An 18,358-nucleotide genomic window follows, 5' to 3' on the forward strand; every position below is an offset into this window, starting at 1 on the left:
TGGCAGGTGGACGCTCATTAAATACATGACTTATGAATGCAGTTCATGAATTAACAGCAGATTCTTTGTCTTACAATCCTTCGGCAATGCACTCCATCTCCAGTTTATCACCTCTCAACACCATCTTGGAACTGGATGAGCCAGATGGGATGAGGAAGGTTGGTCTTCTGTCATCCACCGGTGCCTCTATATTTACACAAACACGCACACAGAATCATATAAGTGATGAAAGCATTTGTAAAGGCAAAGAAATGAGCACCTCGTCTGCAAGATTGCGGGCAAATCAGCTCCTTTAGTATTACTACCCTCCCATCACCACACAAACTGGAAAACTGAAACGTGTAATGGTCTGCTATATACGTACATGACGTCACTTTATCACAGACTAATTCTCATAATTTAGACTTTAACTTCTTTTTACTGCATTGTACTGTGTTTGGTATAAAATAAATGAATAAATTAACTTAATAAACAGCACACAGAGAACTGCTTTTTGCCATTAAACTGGCAATTTAACTTGTAACAAAGTAATCTCCATAACTAAGAAAATGAAATCCAGAGTGAGTGTTTTAATTTGATAAAAATCAAGGTTTTTGCACGTTTCAATTTAGGCAAAATGTGTAGCCACTAGACAAGGACAAAAAATGTTAAGGAGAAATGAAATGTGAAGAAAATTATATGTAAGAGAGTAAATTACAAGTTTGGAAATCCTTAGGTATTAAGATTGGAGAAAGAAAAGTAGAATTTTAACATGCATATTTTTACTAAAAGGAGTTAATTAGTTAACTGACCATCCAGAATAAATTTTATATGTGTTTGAATTAATATGTGATGTTTTTTCCCAAGTATCCCAAGGAGTCCGTCCAGTTTAGGGAAAAGAGCATGCAGCTCTAATTTTGAAATTTAGAGAGAAGAACTACATGTTAAGAAAGGGGGATCTAATTGGGTAGATCGAGGAGGAGTTACAGGTTGACAAAGACTTTACTTAGATTTCTAGGTTCGAGGGGTAGAAGTTAGTGGGTAAGACAGAATTCCCAGCTCCATGTTTGGATTAATCACTAGAGGGTGCCAGATCCTACCCCTTAAAAATAATCAGTAACATTGCAGAAAATCTCAGGGTTGATGGGTTGAAGGGTTAGTGTTAGTGGGTAAGAGCTAGTGCAGAGCTCTAAGTTGGGGGTTAAACACTAGGGGGTGCCATAACTCACCACTAAATAAATCAGTGTCATTGTAAAAAGCTGCCATTGTGTCATTGATTTCATCCACTGCAACACAACAGAAAAAAGACCAAAAAAAGACACACGCCATTTCACAAGTTGAACTCATCAAGGCAAAGAAAAACACAAAAGCTTGGAGAACTTAACATGACTGAAGAACAAAAATTCACATGACAGAAAAAAATCTACGATGAAGAATGATTGCCATAAGAATCTACTTTAGTGGAGACAGCCTGCCGTCTTGTAGCTGAGATGAGAGAAGCCTTTGTTGTTGGTGGAGAATGTGTATACAGAACATATTACAGAAGTAATACTGAACGTCTGTCTGGCAGATAACCACGAGAGCCCTGACAATATGCCTTTTCAGTGCGGCAGCGACCGCTGGCGTCTCCAAGGACGGCATCATAGATAGGAAATGCTGTTTTCCTCCTACGCCGTCATGCCTGCACAAACTACCGTAAAATCAACCGCATACACATTACAAACGCTGCCACTCTCTTAAAGGTTATAACGAAGACTTGAGTAGATTTCAGTGCTCGTGCCTCTGCATTGCACACGGTGTCAGACTTACGGTTAAGGACCCTGACAGTGATGGGCTGTTTCTGCTGGATGGTTTGTGTGTGGGGGAAGCGGGCGTAGCAAATATAGTCGTTCCGGGTGTCCTCTCGGCGAACATTGGAGAAGTACAGGTCACCGTTCAACGACTGAGACACCCTCTTGCTCTGAGGGAGCTTCTGAAAGTCTGAAATGTACAGCGTCACATTAACATTATACAGTAAAGTGTTTGGGAGAGTACAGGTTATAGATGCAGCTGCATTACGCTTATGGGTCTACATTTCCTACATAATCAGGTCTTTATGCAGCTAATCACAAATATTCACATTCTGATATGCAGTTCACCAGGCTGAAGATGAGTTTGTTGCCATTCAGTATTTTTCATGTGATAAATTTTAAGCAATGAAAGAAACCAATAAATGTGACAGCAGAAAAAATATATTACAATTTCCACATTTCCAACAGCCTAGCTTGCAAAATGAAATACAGCAAGTATGACTGGTTGTAAGATGGAACAGGAAATTGAAAAAGAAAATCATTGTAATTCTTAATCTTATGCAGCAGAAACATCATGTTACCACAAAGAAACATAGGAGATCAAGTTGCTCACTGTTGTCCATCCAGAATATGATGGGAGGGGGTAGGCCAGCAGGGGGGCGACACGGCAACACCAAAGACACGCCCTCCTGCACCACGATTGGCTTGATTTTCTCCTTTGACCACAGGGGGGATCCTATATCGGTTGGAGAATAGCACGATCAAATCATAATTTGGCATAAAATATGGGTCGCTAACAGACTGGAGCTTGCATGACGATGTGGCAAGATGAGGGGAATGATCATGAATAAAAATATGGAAGTGGGGAGATTACAAAGGTTCAATCACCTATATCTACCGTCGTGTCCAACAAAATAAAACATGCACCTTTCTACAAACAACTTTTACCTTCCAGGAGTGCTCTTAAGATGGAAATTGCAACTTAATCGTTAGAAAAAGAGAAGAAAGGAGGTGATTTTTTTCATAAGATGCACATGAGACAATGAAAGAAGAGAGAAAAGTGATTTTAAAGAAGCGATACAACAAGCTGCACTCACTGGACTGTCTAACCACTATATTGTGGGAAACAGCGGTTCCGTGTTTGTTTCGTGCTGTGCACTGGTACACCCCCTCGTAGTGTTCAACCCTCTCTCTGCTGATATCCACCACCAGAGTCCCAGATTGCGACTTCATGTCCACGTTGGGATCATTCTCGACGTCAAAGTGGGTCCCATTTCTTGTCCAGGAGAAACTAAGGAAAAATAAGACCATTATCATAAGAATGCAGGTAATTTTCAAGTGATCAAATCTGGTAATTCATATAAAAAATAACACATTAAGAAAATCTGTTTTACCTATTTGACTATCTCATTGCACCTGAATTTTTACTGTAAATGTTTCCAATTGTGTTCTTTAAAGAACTTTTTCAAAAGATTTTTCTATATTTGCCGAGTTTAAATCTACAAAAATATTCTGGATGGTTACATAATAAACTTGTTTTGGGCTGGGAGAAGAATAAGCTGGGGTAAAGTAAAGGTTAAGGGCTGAGAGGTGTATTTTATCTATGAGTTCTTGCGAGCATAAAAAGCAAAAGTACATACATGTATGTTATCTTGATGAAAGCTAATTATATGTTACATTCATTCAAAGCATTCAAAAACAGGTGTCAAGGCCTGAATGTGTAGGAGTCAAGCAGAACTTTTCTGGCATTGTTTAGAAAACCTGAATCCACGCCTGGGGAATTTGTATTTTTTTTTCCATTTAAAAGAAATTCATGGATTCCTACCTGGGATGTGGTTTTCCCTTCGCCTCACAGTGGATTATAATGTTCTCTCGTGGGTCGACGATGTAATCTTTAGGGGACTGGTAAGTGATGGTTGGAGGCTGCGGCACTAAAGACGACCAGAAAACGGGCGATATTTAATCAGGACCTTTACTGCATAAGCAGGCCTCTTTTTTTTTCTTTCCTGCTGCTGCATTGACCACACCAGCAGTGATTACCAATAACATGCAGACTTAGCATACTGAATAAAACCACACAGCTGTTTGCTGACAAACTGAAAAAAGCTCTCAGAATGTAGAAAGGTAGGCAGAAAGCTCAGGTACATTTCCTTTTATTGCAATGAGCCGATGCCTAATGTATTCCTGTCAGTGCTGCGGAGATAAGTAATGGACTATGACAAAACAAATGATATAAGGACTCATGCTGTTTGCAGTATTGCTTTATGGAAAATACTCTACCATTGCAGAAACACACAGAACGAAAACAGCAAACAAAGAAACACAGAAATCAATGCATGCAACATGCCAAGGCCACTCGAAATCACACTCATTATCCTGTAAAACAAATCAGACTAAATGCAATTCAACAATTCATAATGAGCAACTAGATAAAATGTAATCTCTAATATCCAAAAACAAACCGCAAGCAAAAACTCAGATTCTTTGAGACTTACATCCTTCCAGAACTTCAGCAAAGAAGAAAGAAAAAAGAATAGTGACAGTAAAAATAACCAGATATTAGTTATGAAAAATATCTTCCTGCAATATCTCTGCCTTGTAACAAGGTTCGCACATGGCTAGCTCTATATTGAGGAATGGAGGCCTCCAGTGGTCAACCAAATACAAAAAAGCAACAGAAGCTTCAGGCTGAAACGTTAAATGTCAGTCCACGTAAGTCACAACTAGTATCTAAAAATTGTTAATATACAAACAACACTACATTTACATGGATAAAATGCAGTCACAGTAACTGGTAAATATATAAAGTACATTGATGAAACTACACAGATGCATACAAGAAAGGCTAGACTAGACTAGAGCTAAAATAGCTATTTGACTCTCCAAAATAATTATTTAATAGCCAATTTTCACATGAACAACAAATATTTTCTACTTTCAAATGGATGTGTTTCATATTTTTGTTTGCCATAAGAATTTTAAAGCAGAATTTTTAGATTCAGAAATTAAAAACAGCTTGTTTTCGTACTTTTCTGAAATTTAAGGCAAAATTAATGAATCGTTAACAATATTTATAACATAAAGAAGAAAAAGCTATACAATGTTATACAAGGGTAAAACTTTTATCAGCTAAACTGTACTGGGCCTGGAAGTCATTATTGGTAAATTTGTCAGTCCAAAATCAAAATAAATTCGGCTTTTATGTGCTTCATTATCAAAATGTTTGATCAACTAATAGGCTGGGTGACTTATCTTGTAATTAAATGCAAAGTAACCCTGACACTGTGCGATCACTTTGTTTACAGCTGTGTGTGATTTGTTGTCTTACGGTCTAGTGGGACCTCCAGCGCAGTGGCAAGGTGCACCAGGAACAGCAGAAGCACTCCTACATCCATCCTCCTCCACTCCATGATCACGTGAGACGCAAATGTCTGCCCCCAAATTCAGTGACGCACTGCCTCTGAGGACACGTGCACTTTCACAACTGCAGGTAGAGACAAGAGAAGAACAAAAGAAGGAAAAAAGCTTTTAGAAACATAAGCAAGGACAGAGACGCCTGGGCTGAATAGCACATCCAGTTACTGCTGTCATCAGTCATATAATGAGATTTGTTCTATTATGTGGCTTTGAGTTAAAGAAAGAGAGAATGAGCGAGAGACACATCATAGCTCTAGCCACAGATTGATGTTAGTTACCATCCACTGCAATTTGCTGGAAGCTATCTTTTTGATCTAGTGCATTCCGATAGGGACCGACGGGGCCCACATGGGTTCATTTTGCAGGGCTAATCACAGGCGCGGCCATGATGCCATTAGGCTTCTCTGCCGTATCGATCACATCAGCTGGCAGATGATATGCCAAGGGACAAGACAAGGGGACACTCACTTTACTTTCCATTTCACTCTGAGCTTTATCAATGTGATTGACTGACCGGCTGAGCCAGCAGCAAAGTGATCTGAAATGAGGTCAGATTTCAGAGAGCGAACCATCATTCTTTCATGAGACTGCTGTAGTGGGAATGTCATACGTGACGAGACAGAAATAAATATGTGTGACATCTCTGTTTGTCGAGGACAGTTGGTACAAGTTCAACAAGATTTCAGGTTAAGCTGAGGTGACGTATGTTTTCCTTGCTTGGGCTAAGTGGGGTACTGATTCATTGCTAAGTGGGGATTTTTTTTTGTTAAATAGTTTTATCAAATTGTGTCTCCATCACAACCAATGACTGCAGTCATTGCTCTACAGTCATTGATCACAACACAAGCATTGAATGAACTGAGTAGAAAGCAAAGAAAAATTTAGTCACATCACAAAACCACAGAACAAAAATGTTCACTTGTTGCCACACAGCTCGCAGCTACCACATTACACCTTAATCCAGGCAAAAGATCATAGAATATAATATTGAAGTTATAAAAGATCAGAATGTGGCTCAAACTTCAGAGAAATCTAAAAAAGCACAAGGTTAAATTGACTGCTCATTTGAATTCATATTAATCTGCATAATTCAGTGCTGCCGAGTCAAAAGAATGAAGAAAATTTCTGTGTTTTAATAACTGTAGTCTGACCTGTTTTTATCTCGCTTCTTCATCCACTGGCACATTATTAAAAATGTCACAGCTTAATTTAGAGCTCAGGCAGATTAATTTGCTACATTATCGCATAAGCACACTAACAAATTCAGAATAAAAAAAAATCACGTGGAGTACTCTAAAGCTGGAGTTACACATGCGTACTGCATGCCTGCTTAGGGCGTGGGGCAGGTCAGGGCTGCAGATGAGGTTGTAAAAGCTGTGTCTGGTACCAGAGGCTAGACAGCCATGCAGTAAGACCTGGTCTTCCTAGGGGAACTGAGGTATTTGTTAGTGCTGCCCTAAAGTCATGATTCAGAACCATCCTCAGAGCCGGCGTCTAGTAGCATGGGAAGAGACCAAGGCTAATGTCTACTGCCCCCAGCTTCAACTACACCTCTCCTGGGAAGGCCTGTATTATTCGCCCAGGGCAGCCAATCACACTGCTGTGGACACCTCAGGAAGCTCTGGCTTGGGATTTGACATGAAAAGATCCAGAGGGTCATTTCATCAAGCCAATTTGCAGGCTGCGGGCATCGGTGCTGAAACTGAACATTCCCTTTCCTTCAGTATATTTTCAGCTTCTGATGGAAATTTACAATCACATGTTGTTTATGCAAAATCCATTCATGATTATGAGTAAGGTGTTGCAGCGCAGTGATTTTCTAGCACCAATTCATTTTGTTTGGTATTAGGCATTAAGGCATTAATGTCACCATCACTACTTTTGTTTTTTTTTCTAAATCATAAATTACAGCCCAAACTGAGAGTGAAAAAAAGGGTGAAGTAAAAAAGGCCAGCGTGTGACAGCAACAGAATAAATGTGTTAATTATACATTTTATGGTGAATCCCCAATAAGCTTTGAGATTCTTATCTGGAATGGAGCCAGGGATTCATCCTAGATTCATTTCCCAATTTAATGAGGTGTAGCAGCTCAGCTCCAGCCAGCCAGTGTGTTTCCTTTGTTCACACTGTACACGTGTGGGCCTGTGTTTACTTGTATGTGTGTATGTGTGTACAGTATATGTCTGTTTGCTACAGTCACCCCTGTGAGTTGCAGTGATATGAGGCCAAACCTCATATCCGTCTAACAGTTGAGTGACGGTGGAAACTCCATGTCGTTCAGTATATTTTGAGCGTAATCCAAGCTGGGCCTGAATCTTGAAAAAAAAGAAAAAGAAACTAGAGTTCAAAACCAATTTTTTATTTCAATATACAATTATTCAAGGTGAACCTTAACCGCAAAATATATTTCTCTATTGCTGGACCGTCCTATGCATCCTGTGCTGACAGAAGATGGAAGCCCAAAGTCAACATATCTCTCTTGCTGGAGCTCAGATAAAACCCCAGTCCCGTTTGGAGTGCTGTGCCAAAAGCCGTCAGATGGCTGATAATATCGAACAGGAAATTGTCTCTTAGACAAAAACACAACAGATTGGTAAGGGCACTTCCAGAAATGATTTTCAGTCTTTTTCATATAGATAAAGCTGAGAAAGAAAACTAAGCTGGTGTCTCACTTTGAAACGTGATAACTGTTCGTGGCACTACCTTGTGATGACATCGTTTTTACAGCCGATACCAATATTTGGTGATTTCAGAACCAAATATATTGGCCAACAAGAAAATATATTTCTGGTGAGTTTTTCAAAGTGGCACTTTGAGTACTACACGGCAAGTACCAATTTATTCCATTCTATTCAAAAGAAAGCTGACATTTCTACAGCCGACATCGAAAAATTTGGCAACTTACATAAAAATGATTTAGATTGAAAAATAACACCAAGTTAGATTTGGGAGTGAACCATGTCTTTAAACTTGTAGATTTGACAAGTACAGTGCTTATTCACAACTGCTGCCAGCTGCATCTAAAAAAAGAAGAGACAAGTGGGAGAGCCCATCCGAGGTCAGTGCCATATTTTCCATTGTTTCCTTGCCTGTGCTTCACCTTATCCATCAAGTTTCACAGAATTCAGAAAGGTAGTTTTTTGATGCAAACAGGCCTGCAGACAAACAGGCAGCACTGAAAACATATTTCAGTCTCAGCTCTCTCCTTGCAGACAGAGTCCATCATCTGAACACCATGACAGCTGCCACAGTAAACCAAAAACAAAGCTGCAGGGTGTAAAATAAAAACACTGAAAGATATGTATCAGTGAGCTAAGAGGACGTGGTAACTCGAATAATAATCCTGTGGACATTTGGTACATTTGTTGCTTGTGGCATCTTAAACTACTTGTGATGAAGTAATATTAATATTTTGAATTTTTACAAAATACTTTGAAGTTATTGTTTTATGGGTTTTCTGTACATTTCTTGCATCTCTTGAAACATTTACATTCAATGACAAGTGAACATCAAATATGGAAAAGCAAGTTTTTTTGGAACTGTTTTACTCAGCCAGACATTTTCAGCTTAATGTAAGGTTAAAGTTGTTGAAAATCGTGCCTGAAATGGTTACAAAGAAAAGCCAACACAAACAAACATGTGGTTTACAAATGGCCAGCTTTGTTATCTGATTGCAGAAAAAAAATGAATGAGCAAAGCTACCGTTTAAATACCGAACAAGCTAAGTTCAGTAAAAATTAATGTCAGCAAAGTGAAAGGCTGCAATGTTAATTACTGTCTCCGACTACATAAGACCACCTTCGCTCACGTCTTGCTTTTCATTTTGTCAACACTCTGCTCTGTAAAAGCTGCATTGAGCTGTCTGCCTCTCATTCATCCAGCCTCTTCAATTACTCCATTGTCATTTTCCCATACCCAGCTACTTCACCATCCCAAAACTAATTGGTTTTGTGCACATGTCAGGGACATAGCACATGCAACAGCACATACACACCCAGGATAAAGCACATTCACAGAGGCTGTCAACAGAATGTGAGGGTCAGGACGTGTCTGAGCACACAGATAGAGGTGACAGGGGCACGAGGACTGACAATGGAAGTAGACCGCAGTGTAAATGAATTGCAGTCAGTATGGAAAAATCCCAGTTGAATTCCCCTCACAGCAACGGATAACACTATATGCCTCATATGCTCATCACTTGCACAGATCTTGCCATTGTATGTGCCAAACATTAGTGATGCAACACTGCAACCCTGACAGAATCACAGCTATTGCATCAGAACTGTACACTTTTAACATCTATGATGAAAAACAAGCCTTTCTCCTGCACCAAGCACCCTAATTAACTTCCATAATCAGTGCTATTGATGGCTCATGCAATCAGGGGTTTGTGAGCCTCGGTATGGCCTTAATGGAGCAGCAGGGATCCCCCACAGATGCCTGAATGGATGGGGGTGGAGGGGTATTATGATGAGAATGACTCCACGCTCAGGAAGGAGGTGATGAGGAAACTGATTCGGTTGGAAGCGTTTATTTTTCTGAGATTGCCGGGTGCTCTCGGTGCCTGCTATTCATGCCTTGGGCTGCATGTATTTCTCTGTGCTATTAGACATCAGGAGTATGTGTGTGTGTGCGTGTGGCTGTGTGTGTGTGTCTTCCATGGATCTCAAAGTTGAGGTCAAAGAAGTTAAACAAATAGTAAGGTTATTACAGTTTAGCTAAAAACATCACTGTAGATTATAATATAATATAATATAATATAATATAATATAATATAATAATACAGTTTAATCCTTTGTCTTTTTAAGCTGTGGATTCACAGCTAATGTGCTAAACAGGGGTACGCGGTGATACAATTTACAGCAATGATACATGAGGTTGAATGTTCAGTGGCTTTGACTAATACCTCTCACGGGCCTCTTATTAGCAGCCACAGGACCACAACACACATTCCATGGGCCGGCTTCAGTGTATGTTTCCCATAATCTTCTCATTAGCTTTTGTAAATGAGGCAGCGTATGCAAATAATTGGTGTGGTTAACATATGAATTGGGGTCCTGTTGTTCAGTTAGACCCCATAGCCCAAAGAACACACCAGAGCCCTTGATCTGAACTGTACAATGCAAGACAATAAAAGATCTTCAATCATCTGATTCACTGTAAAGATGCTATTTAAATTCAGCTCTCTGGCCAGAGCTGTAGTGGTTTTGATGCATAGGCCTCCCAAACACATGAGTAAATAGGCTTCAGTATTTTCATTAGTAATATTAACCACTTTATATGATGTGAACTCCACTGACTTTGCACCAGACAGAAAATCACTCAAAGAAAAAAAACATGTGCATGGGGTGTAATTATGGGATGTGTAGGCTCTTGGATTTTTCAGATAGTTTGACCTTTATGTTTTGTCTACTACGTCATGAGTGCTTGCTTTTTGAAAAACTGTTTTAGGCAAGTCGTCACACTTCATGGAAAAGCTCGATTACATCTCTGGGGGTAGGCCTTTAAAGTTACAAGGCTTTGCTTTTGAAACTCCCCTGGCTATCGACATAAAACAAGTCTTAATTCTAATTGGCATCTGCTGCTAATGCAACATGTCCGGCAATTTGTCTAGTTTACCTTCTTTCAGAGCGCCACACATTGACATTCACAAAGCTTGCTCGCCATACATGCCAAAAACACTTCAGGATTCGCTCACTGTTCCCTCTGCCTAAATGCTAATCAGAGACGGCGCCGGCACTTCTGAGGAAGACCGCCTCTTTAACATGCAGATGGAAGCAGCACCACTAGATGGGATGGTGCTCTTAACGCCTTGGAGGTCTAAGTTATCAGAGATGATAACCCTAACCTTACCCTGGCCCTATATTTTAGGAAAAGGCAAAACTCTCTTTTCTTTCCTTTTTTTTTTTTTGGGCAGGTGGAAATGAAAACAGATTTTGATTTGCGTTACAATCATTATTTTTCTTTGATCCCTGATTGCCAAGACTTGGGAGAAAAACAAAATTGCATATTCTGATTGCCTGGGGCTAGACTTAGAATTAGGGATATCACTGATAACGAATACATTATCGATAAGGAATCCAAGTGCAATAAAAATACAATCTAGCAAAAACTAATTATTCTTTAAAAAAAACAGTAAGGTTGGACTTAAAAGTCTATTTATGACATCTGAAATAATTACTAGTGCCACTTTTAAAAAGCATAGATGAATTGAGAACAGGTGGCAAAGCAGCACACGACTGAATGAGCAAATGTGTATCTGAACTTGACCTTTATGCAATAGCTGATCACTACACTATAATTACTTATGTATGAGTCATAATCCCAAAACATTTCTGCTTGTGCAGAAGGGGGCAGATAAACACCGGAGCAGTGCAAAGCACGGAGCTCGAGTATGCCTGCCCTTCCACATGAGAGCGTTATGGGTGAAGCCATTCATATGCTGAGCAGACGTTCATTGTCATGAGCAAATGCAAGAGGAGTGGGAGGAATGCATGCCGACCTGCTTCCTGAATAGCTAAAGAAACTGTTAAAATCCTCATACGACACCACAAGACAAACTTCAGCCACAGAGACATGGCAGGTTTGAACAAAAAAAGTAATCAACAAAACCCAATCTCCTCTGGGAATAAATCCTGTGAGCCAGCAGATAGAAATATCTGTGCATTTGTAAACTCAAATAGTGCTTTAGGAGTTAAGCAATTTAAATCTCAGCAAAGATAGTAAAATGGTTTCAAGCTAAATATAGGGACTGTCTGTACACTTTCCAGCAGAGTACAGCCACTCAAAACTGCACTCCAAAAGGGCATTCTGTATCCATGGCAATCCCCTCAATACTTTTAGATTTCCATGCCAACAAAAAAAAAGTCAATTCTCTCATCAAATACAGACGAAAAAAGAAAACTGGAGAAAAAGGCCCAGGCCCATTTATCATCCCAAAAGTAACCTTAGAGAAAACCTGCACATTTGACATCTGTTTGGTCAAAAAAAAAAAAAAAAAAAAAACAGTCTCAGCCTCCTCTGAGCTCAACAAAAGAGATGTGATTAGAATCTCAGTTTGCCACTATGTCCACACCGGATGGCTTACTACACATGTGAAGGGTCTCTCAAGATGGTGCCAATATGAGAAGTTTACATTAAGCTTAGGGGTGCCATAAAGAGAGTCTGTGTGCAGGAAATGATCACCTCTGACTCACAAAAGCTCTGATGTAGCAAATGAATTCCAGCGGGCTAAGTCAGCCATGGTAGCACAAAGAAACAGTGTTTATATATGATTGCTGTGAGTCAACAGTTGCAACCAGGGCTTTCTAGAAAAGCATGACTGTATAATGAACGCTCTTCTGCTGGAATTTGAATTGTGCTGATACAGTATGTAGGCAGGCAGGGAGCAACTGGTCATTTGGAGCTGTCTGCACTTTGTGCGGGTACCATTCACTCCAGTAAAATCTGCCGGCAACATCAGATAACAAAGCGTGAACACTGACTGTGAGCTGGAACAATCTGTTACCGCTGCGTGTTACCAGAACATGTAATTCAAAAGTGAGAAAGGAGCAGGTGGACAGAGGCGGTGAGGCTGAGGCTTATTGAATACAATCTGTATCCTGTGGCCATTTCTCTGCACATAATTAGAATAAACAGCACGCCTGATTCACAGAGCTATAAAGGAAGAAATAAAAAAAATTTTATTCATGTAAAATCCTTAAGAGAATGCTTGTAAACAGAAATACACATATAATTTACTGAAATAAGTTACTTTAGTGGAACTTCTGAGGTGAGCTCTAAGCTAAATGTTAGCACAATGTTAGCATGCTATTAGCTTGCTAACATTGCTTGCAGTATTGCTTACAGTATAGCTGTACTTTCAAATTTAACATAGTAGTGCCTATTGAGTAATAGGGATGTAACAATTACAAAACCAAGATCGCAAACCTGAATAAAAACATCTGCATCATGATACTGCCATCTTGCTCTACAGTGACACTCATGGGGATTGGTGTGGTCTTCTGCTACTGTAGCCACTTTGCTTCAAGCAGTGTTGCCAACTCCTCAGTAAGGAAAATCGCTATTGGTTGTCCTAAAAGTCGCTAGAAGTCGCTAAATGACGTCATCACCTAATTTGCATAATTGGTCATGCTAATGTAATTGTAACCTATGTTGTTGGAGAGAGAAATAACATCGTGGAAGAGACATAAAGTGAGTAAAAAACATCCTAAATGCATTTAGAGTTTATTTAGAACTACAAATTAAATTTCTTTTAGCAATTATTGCTTTTTTTAATGTCACAATTCCAACCCTGCTCCTTTACCCGGGCTTGGACCGGCAAAAGTGACCCGAAATAGGCACTCTGGTGGAGTTACTTTGTGTGTGTGTGTGTTTATAAGTAGTTTTAAACCTTGTGATCCACAAAACAGCATAAGAGTAAAAGAGTAAAAGAAGAACTGACTGCGTTACAGCACCCGCTGCTTGTTGAGAGTAAAAGCGATACGCGCTTTCACGTCTTTTTTTAGCAACTTTTTTTCTAAAAAAAAGTCGCTAGGGGGTCTGAAAACTCGCTAAATATAGCGACAAAGTCGCTAAGTTGGCAACACTGGCTTCAAGGTTTGACCTTTGTGCACTCCTGTATACCTTAGTTGTAATAAGTGGTTTATTTGAGTTACTTTTGCCTTCCTGTCAGCTTGATGAGGTCTCTCCATTCTCCTTTGAAGTCAGACATTACTAATGGATTATTATATAATTTTCAGCACATTCTCTGTAAACCCTAGAGATGGCTGTGACAGAAAATCCCAGTAGTTTGGGAAATATCTAGATCTGTTAAGGCTCAGTAAAAGTGTGGTGAAAGTTGTAATATTTAAAGATCATTAAGATAATAAGAGAACTCAAAAACACCAGAAAAAAAAGTTATTTTTTGTTATTATCTCCTGAAGTGTTCAGCACTGTAGTAAAAATATTTTTTGCATGTTGTTTTGTCCTTCTGGGGCTTTTTTCTACAAAATTGTATTTGTGATACAAAAAGTAGTCAGGGAAATCGCCAAAGTCACTGACATTTATCCTTGGAGGAAACCGTGGCCATCTCCAAGCCAAAGTGTTCCAGTGTATCTACCGTCACAACAAACTGACAATCACAGCATCCCTAAAGACTTGCTGTCAGCAATGCAACTAAAGAGAAAGTTCTGCTGGCAAACAAAGTGTGAACACTGGCTCTGTGCTGGAACAATATGTTATCACTGTGTTTTACCAGAATATTTCATTTAAAAGCGGGAAGAGTAAGCTGTGAGAAAATCTGCGGCAGGTGGAAGGAGGCAGTGAGTGTTGTTATTGAGTGCCACCTCTGCATTCACAGAGTGCCACAATAGGCCTCTCCCGCTTTTCCTTCCTTCTCCTCCTCCACTGTCAGCCCCTTCCACTCCACCCCACCTGTTTGTAAAAGGTCAGCACAGAGGAGGGTCCTCAGGCCCCCACCGTCCTCCCCTTCCTGGACCTACAGATCCCACTCCACAATCATCCTCAACGCTGGAGCCTAGAGCCAGGAAACTCAATCAAAGAAGGGCTTCAGAGAGCTCCAGACCTCTCAAAACCATCCATTGTCTCCATAAGGCTTCCAAACACTGCAGCAGGTCTATATGTAACACTGTAAGAGGAGTTGCTCATTACTGCCTGTCCCCAGCTTCACTTTGTTTCTTTTGTGCAGCTGACACAAGAATCTAGTTGCCCAGCTGGGCCAATAAAAGAGAGTGGGGTTACATAAAAAAACCGAGACAAAAAAAAGAAATTCAGAAAAGGAATTCATTTGCAGGAGTGAATGATGATGTGACAAATATGTTGCACGTGCATAAAGGTGCCATGTTGGTAGTTTTTTTCATAAAAAAGACACATTATACATAAATCTGTCACCTGTGCCAGTGCGAGACAGTACTTTAATGGCATCTGTTTAAAATTTGCCATTCATCCCGTGAGTTAAGAGTATTAACTGACACGCTGCACAACAATGTGTGTGAATGTCAGCGCAATCCATTATCATATAAAGAAAGCACTATGTAACTGCCCCCTCTCGCTCACTCTCTCTCTCTCCCAGCCCCTCCTCAGCCCCTTTCAGATACGGCAGGTGAATACAAATCATTTCCCCTCCGCTGCTCTCCAAAAGGACTCACCATCCAATTTCAGACACAGAGGACACAAACAATGGTCCTTTCAAAGTGTGAGAAAATCAAATCATGGTCTTTTCTTATTAAAAGACACTATTAGGAGGTTACCCTTCCTCTTGTGCTGAACCAGCTCAGAAAAACAGAACTGAATCAAAGCATCTGTGAGTTAAATAAAAAAGTTTTTAAAAAATTATATATTTACATGTCAGATCAATAAATGACTAAAGCAATTCGTACAGTACCAAAATTTTAATCAGTTCAAAAGACTGAACACAGTTGTGTGAAAAAGTAAATACACCCACTGCTTCCTTAGGAATTAAGAGGGTAAGTAATGGTAAGCATGTTCAATGTTAACGTTTATGACAGTATCATTAGAAAAAGAGTGAACAAATATGGCTTGTTTGGACAGGTTGTGTCCAGAAGAAAGCTTCTTTTCTCTAAAAAATGCAAAACACGCCAGCACAGCTGAAGTTTGCAAAGTTGCACCTGAACAAACTACAAGACTTCTGCAACAATTGCCTTTGCACAAACAAGACCAAATGTTTGACCATGATGCGCAATGCCAAAAAGAAAACAGAGCATATTAGCACAAACATCTCATACCACTGGACAGGTACAATCACAGGGCCTCTGCACCTTGGAGTCACTGCCCATGAACTCTTCTGTGCACCAAAGTTTTTAGAGTTAAACACGAGGCCAGCTGTGACAGCTAAAGCTTGGCCCAAACTGGGTCATGCAACAGGGCAATGATCCCAAGCACAGCAGCGCATCTACTACAGAAAAAGCTTCACTGAAAAATCCAGACCTCAAACTGACTGAAATACTGTGGTGGTATTTCAGAGACCTGTGCACAAAGAAAGAAGAGTAGGCCAAAATTCTTCCACAATAATGTGAGACACTGATAAAGTCTTACTAAAATGGATTACTTCATATTATTGCTGCTAAAGGTCCTGCCACCTACTGAATCCTGACTGAATCATGGGGTGTACTTAGTCGTTACATGGAGTTCTGTAATCATCTTTCTGATTACTTTATTTTGCTTTTACTATTAAACTTTCAACTGTTTCCGTTTTCACTCATTACTATTTTTAGTTGTAGTCTTTCTTTTATACTCTACCAAACATTGTTCAAGACAGAGGGGGGAAAAAAGAGTTGAACATTAAACTGAATATAAAAATTTGGTTCTCTAGCTGTCAGAAGGCGGAATAATTATGAGTCAACTCATTACCCCTATCCTATTTTTAACTTTTCCAGTCATATACTTTTTCCTCTTATTTACACTCAGTGAAAAACAAAAAACAGTACCATTAACCAACCCACACAACTCACATTATTCACCAAAATACACCGCAGCGCATATAGAAGTGCTGCTTAATGTGACAGCAGTGTGTCTGCAACGCTGATCCAAACATTCACTTTGGGTCGAGTCTGAATGAGCTTTGCTTACTTTGGCAAAATGTATGGGCACTCTGTTTCTGTAGTCAGGTTTTCATATGCTAAACTCGCCTCCAGGGGAAGTGAACAATTCATCAAAGATATCCCTGTGCAAACTCCTCCAACATTTCTTTGAAATGAAGGCAGAGATGCTGGGAATTTTCAGTCTGAATTTCCCATCCAAGGATTTCAGATGGAATTTGATCTAATTAAGCTCTGAGGCCGAGAACTTGTGTATGTTTTATTTTACCAAAAGTGAAATAACAGGGAGAGCGATAACATCTCCCTTAAGCTGATGGAACTATTTTTTTTATCAGTATGTAATTGAATGACCTAATTTTAACTGAAGCATTGGATTTGGTGAAATTAAAGAGTGAGTTTGAAGATTAAAGAAGACAATGAAAATAAAACCCCCGGAGGTTGAGTGACTGATCAGGACTCTTGGTGCCTTACCGAGGCTTAGTGTGAACATGCTTCTATCTGTCTCATGGGTCTGGATGACTGAAACGTTAGCTAATGAGTATTAATGACAATAATGAAAGACTTAGCCTTCTCATAAAGGGAGTCTCTTTATGTTCTTCACAACTTTCCTTGGATGTGCGGCTGATGCTGAGTCGTGACAATACGCCAGAGACTCAACAAAAAAATTCTTGGTGTTACAGCTTAGCAATTTTCCCTTTTACATCCATCATTTGAAGAGTCTGAGTGGTTTCGAGTGGGTCTGATATTTTGCCCAGAAGGCGCCGCAGCTCAGACAAACAGTGCTCCATCCTTACAGATCATCTGGTCCCATCAAAAATAATGGCCTCCGACAAGAACTGCTCCATCAGCCCTCATTTGTCAACCGGTGATTCCGGAGGAAACACTGCTCCCATTTAACACTAACAGTCCGCAAGCTTCCGCTAACAGCCTCTGTCCTGCGTCTGCCTTTGACGGGATGAGACCAGTCGCTAATGCATGAGAAGTGTCTGCTGAGTGTTGGATAATGGCTGTGTGAGGCTTTGGTGGAGCCTGTGGCGTTTATCTGGCTGCATCTATCACTCAGTACAGGTAGAGGAAAAAGGATGAGGCAGTGAGGTCAAACATTGCTGTAGGACAAAGCGTGTGTCACTTGCTTCTGGGGAAGCCACCCAGAGGTGTTTCAGTTTTTTCTGGGGGGGTTTTATGCCTCCAAGGCTTAACATGACAGAATAATAAATTACCAACCTAACACATAATGATACAGTACAGTATCTCCACAGGAAACACCTCACCCACCTCCTCTGTCAACACACGAAAAACGAATAAGAGGATTTTACTGGTCGTCGCGTTTACATTAAACAGTGCGCTTCAAACACAGTTATTCATGAGTTGGGTTATTATAGCAATTTCTGGGGGGTTTTCTCTAAAAACAGTACTTTTCTCAGTACATAAACACAAGAAAATATTCCTTGCATATTCATTTTCATCCTCAGCTAATGAAGGTAAAGTTATTCAGCATTGAATGGTGTGATTACACAAGCAGCCACAGCCAAACACAGCTGAATAAAGTGTAGGATAAAATTACAGAATATTTAATGTGATTCACAAACTATTTCAAATGAATATGATGGTTTT

General features: G+C 39.9%; 1 protein-coding gene across 19 annotated transcripts in view; it reads right to left on the reverse strand.

The window, feature by feature from the left end:
- The window catches only part of LOC134631225 (neuronal cell adhesion molecule-like), a 77,826-nt gene that overhangs the window by 19,864 nt on the left and 39,604 nt on the right, over nt 1-18,358 (reverse strand). For 11 of the 19 annotated variants that reach the window (XM_063479336.1, XM_063479337.1, XM_063479335.1 and 8 more), the window contains 8 exons: nt 5,098-5,253; nt 3,595-3,700; nt 2,867-3,060; nt 2,718-2,750; nt 2,383-2,505; nt 1,789-1,959; nt 1,209-1,265; nt 75-186 (listed from right to left, as the gene is read on the reverse strand). In XM_063479336.1, the coding sequence (XP_063335406.1) occupies nt 75-186; nt 1,209-1,265; nt 1,789-1,959; nt 2,383-2,505; nt 2,718-2,750; nt 2,867-3,060; nt 3,595-3,700; nt 5,098-5,179 (878 nt within the window). In that variant the 5' untranslated portion in view covers nt 5,180-5,253. The remainder of the gene's footprint in view (nt 1-74; nt 187-1,208; nt 1,266-1,788; nt 1,960-2,382; nt 2,506-2,717; nt 2,751-2,866; nt 3,061-3,594; nt 3,701-5,097; nt 5,254-18,358) is intronic. The other 8 variants (XM_063479353.1, XM_063479345.1, XM_063479351.1 and 5 more) reach the window with 3 other exon arrangements.

This window comes from Pelmatolapia mariae, linkage group LG7 (genome assembly GCF_036321145.2).
Source record: "Pelmatolapia mariae isolate MD_Pm_ZW linkage group LG7, Pm_UMD_F_2, whole genome shotgun sequence".
In the NCBI taxonomy this organism is placed as follows: Eukaryota; Metazoa; Chordata; class Actinopteri; order Cichliformes; family Cichlidae; genus Pelmatolapia; species Pelmatolapia mariae.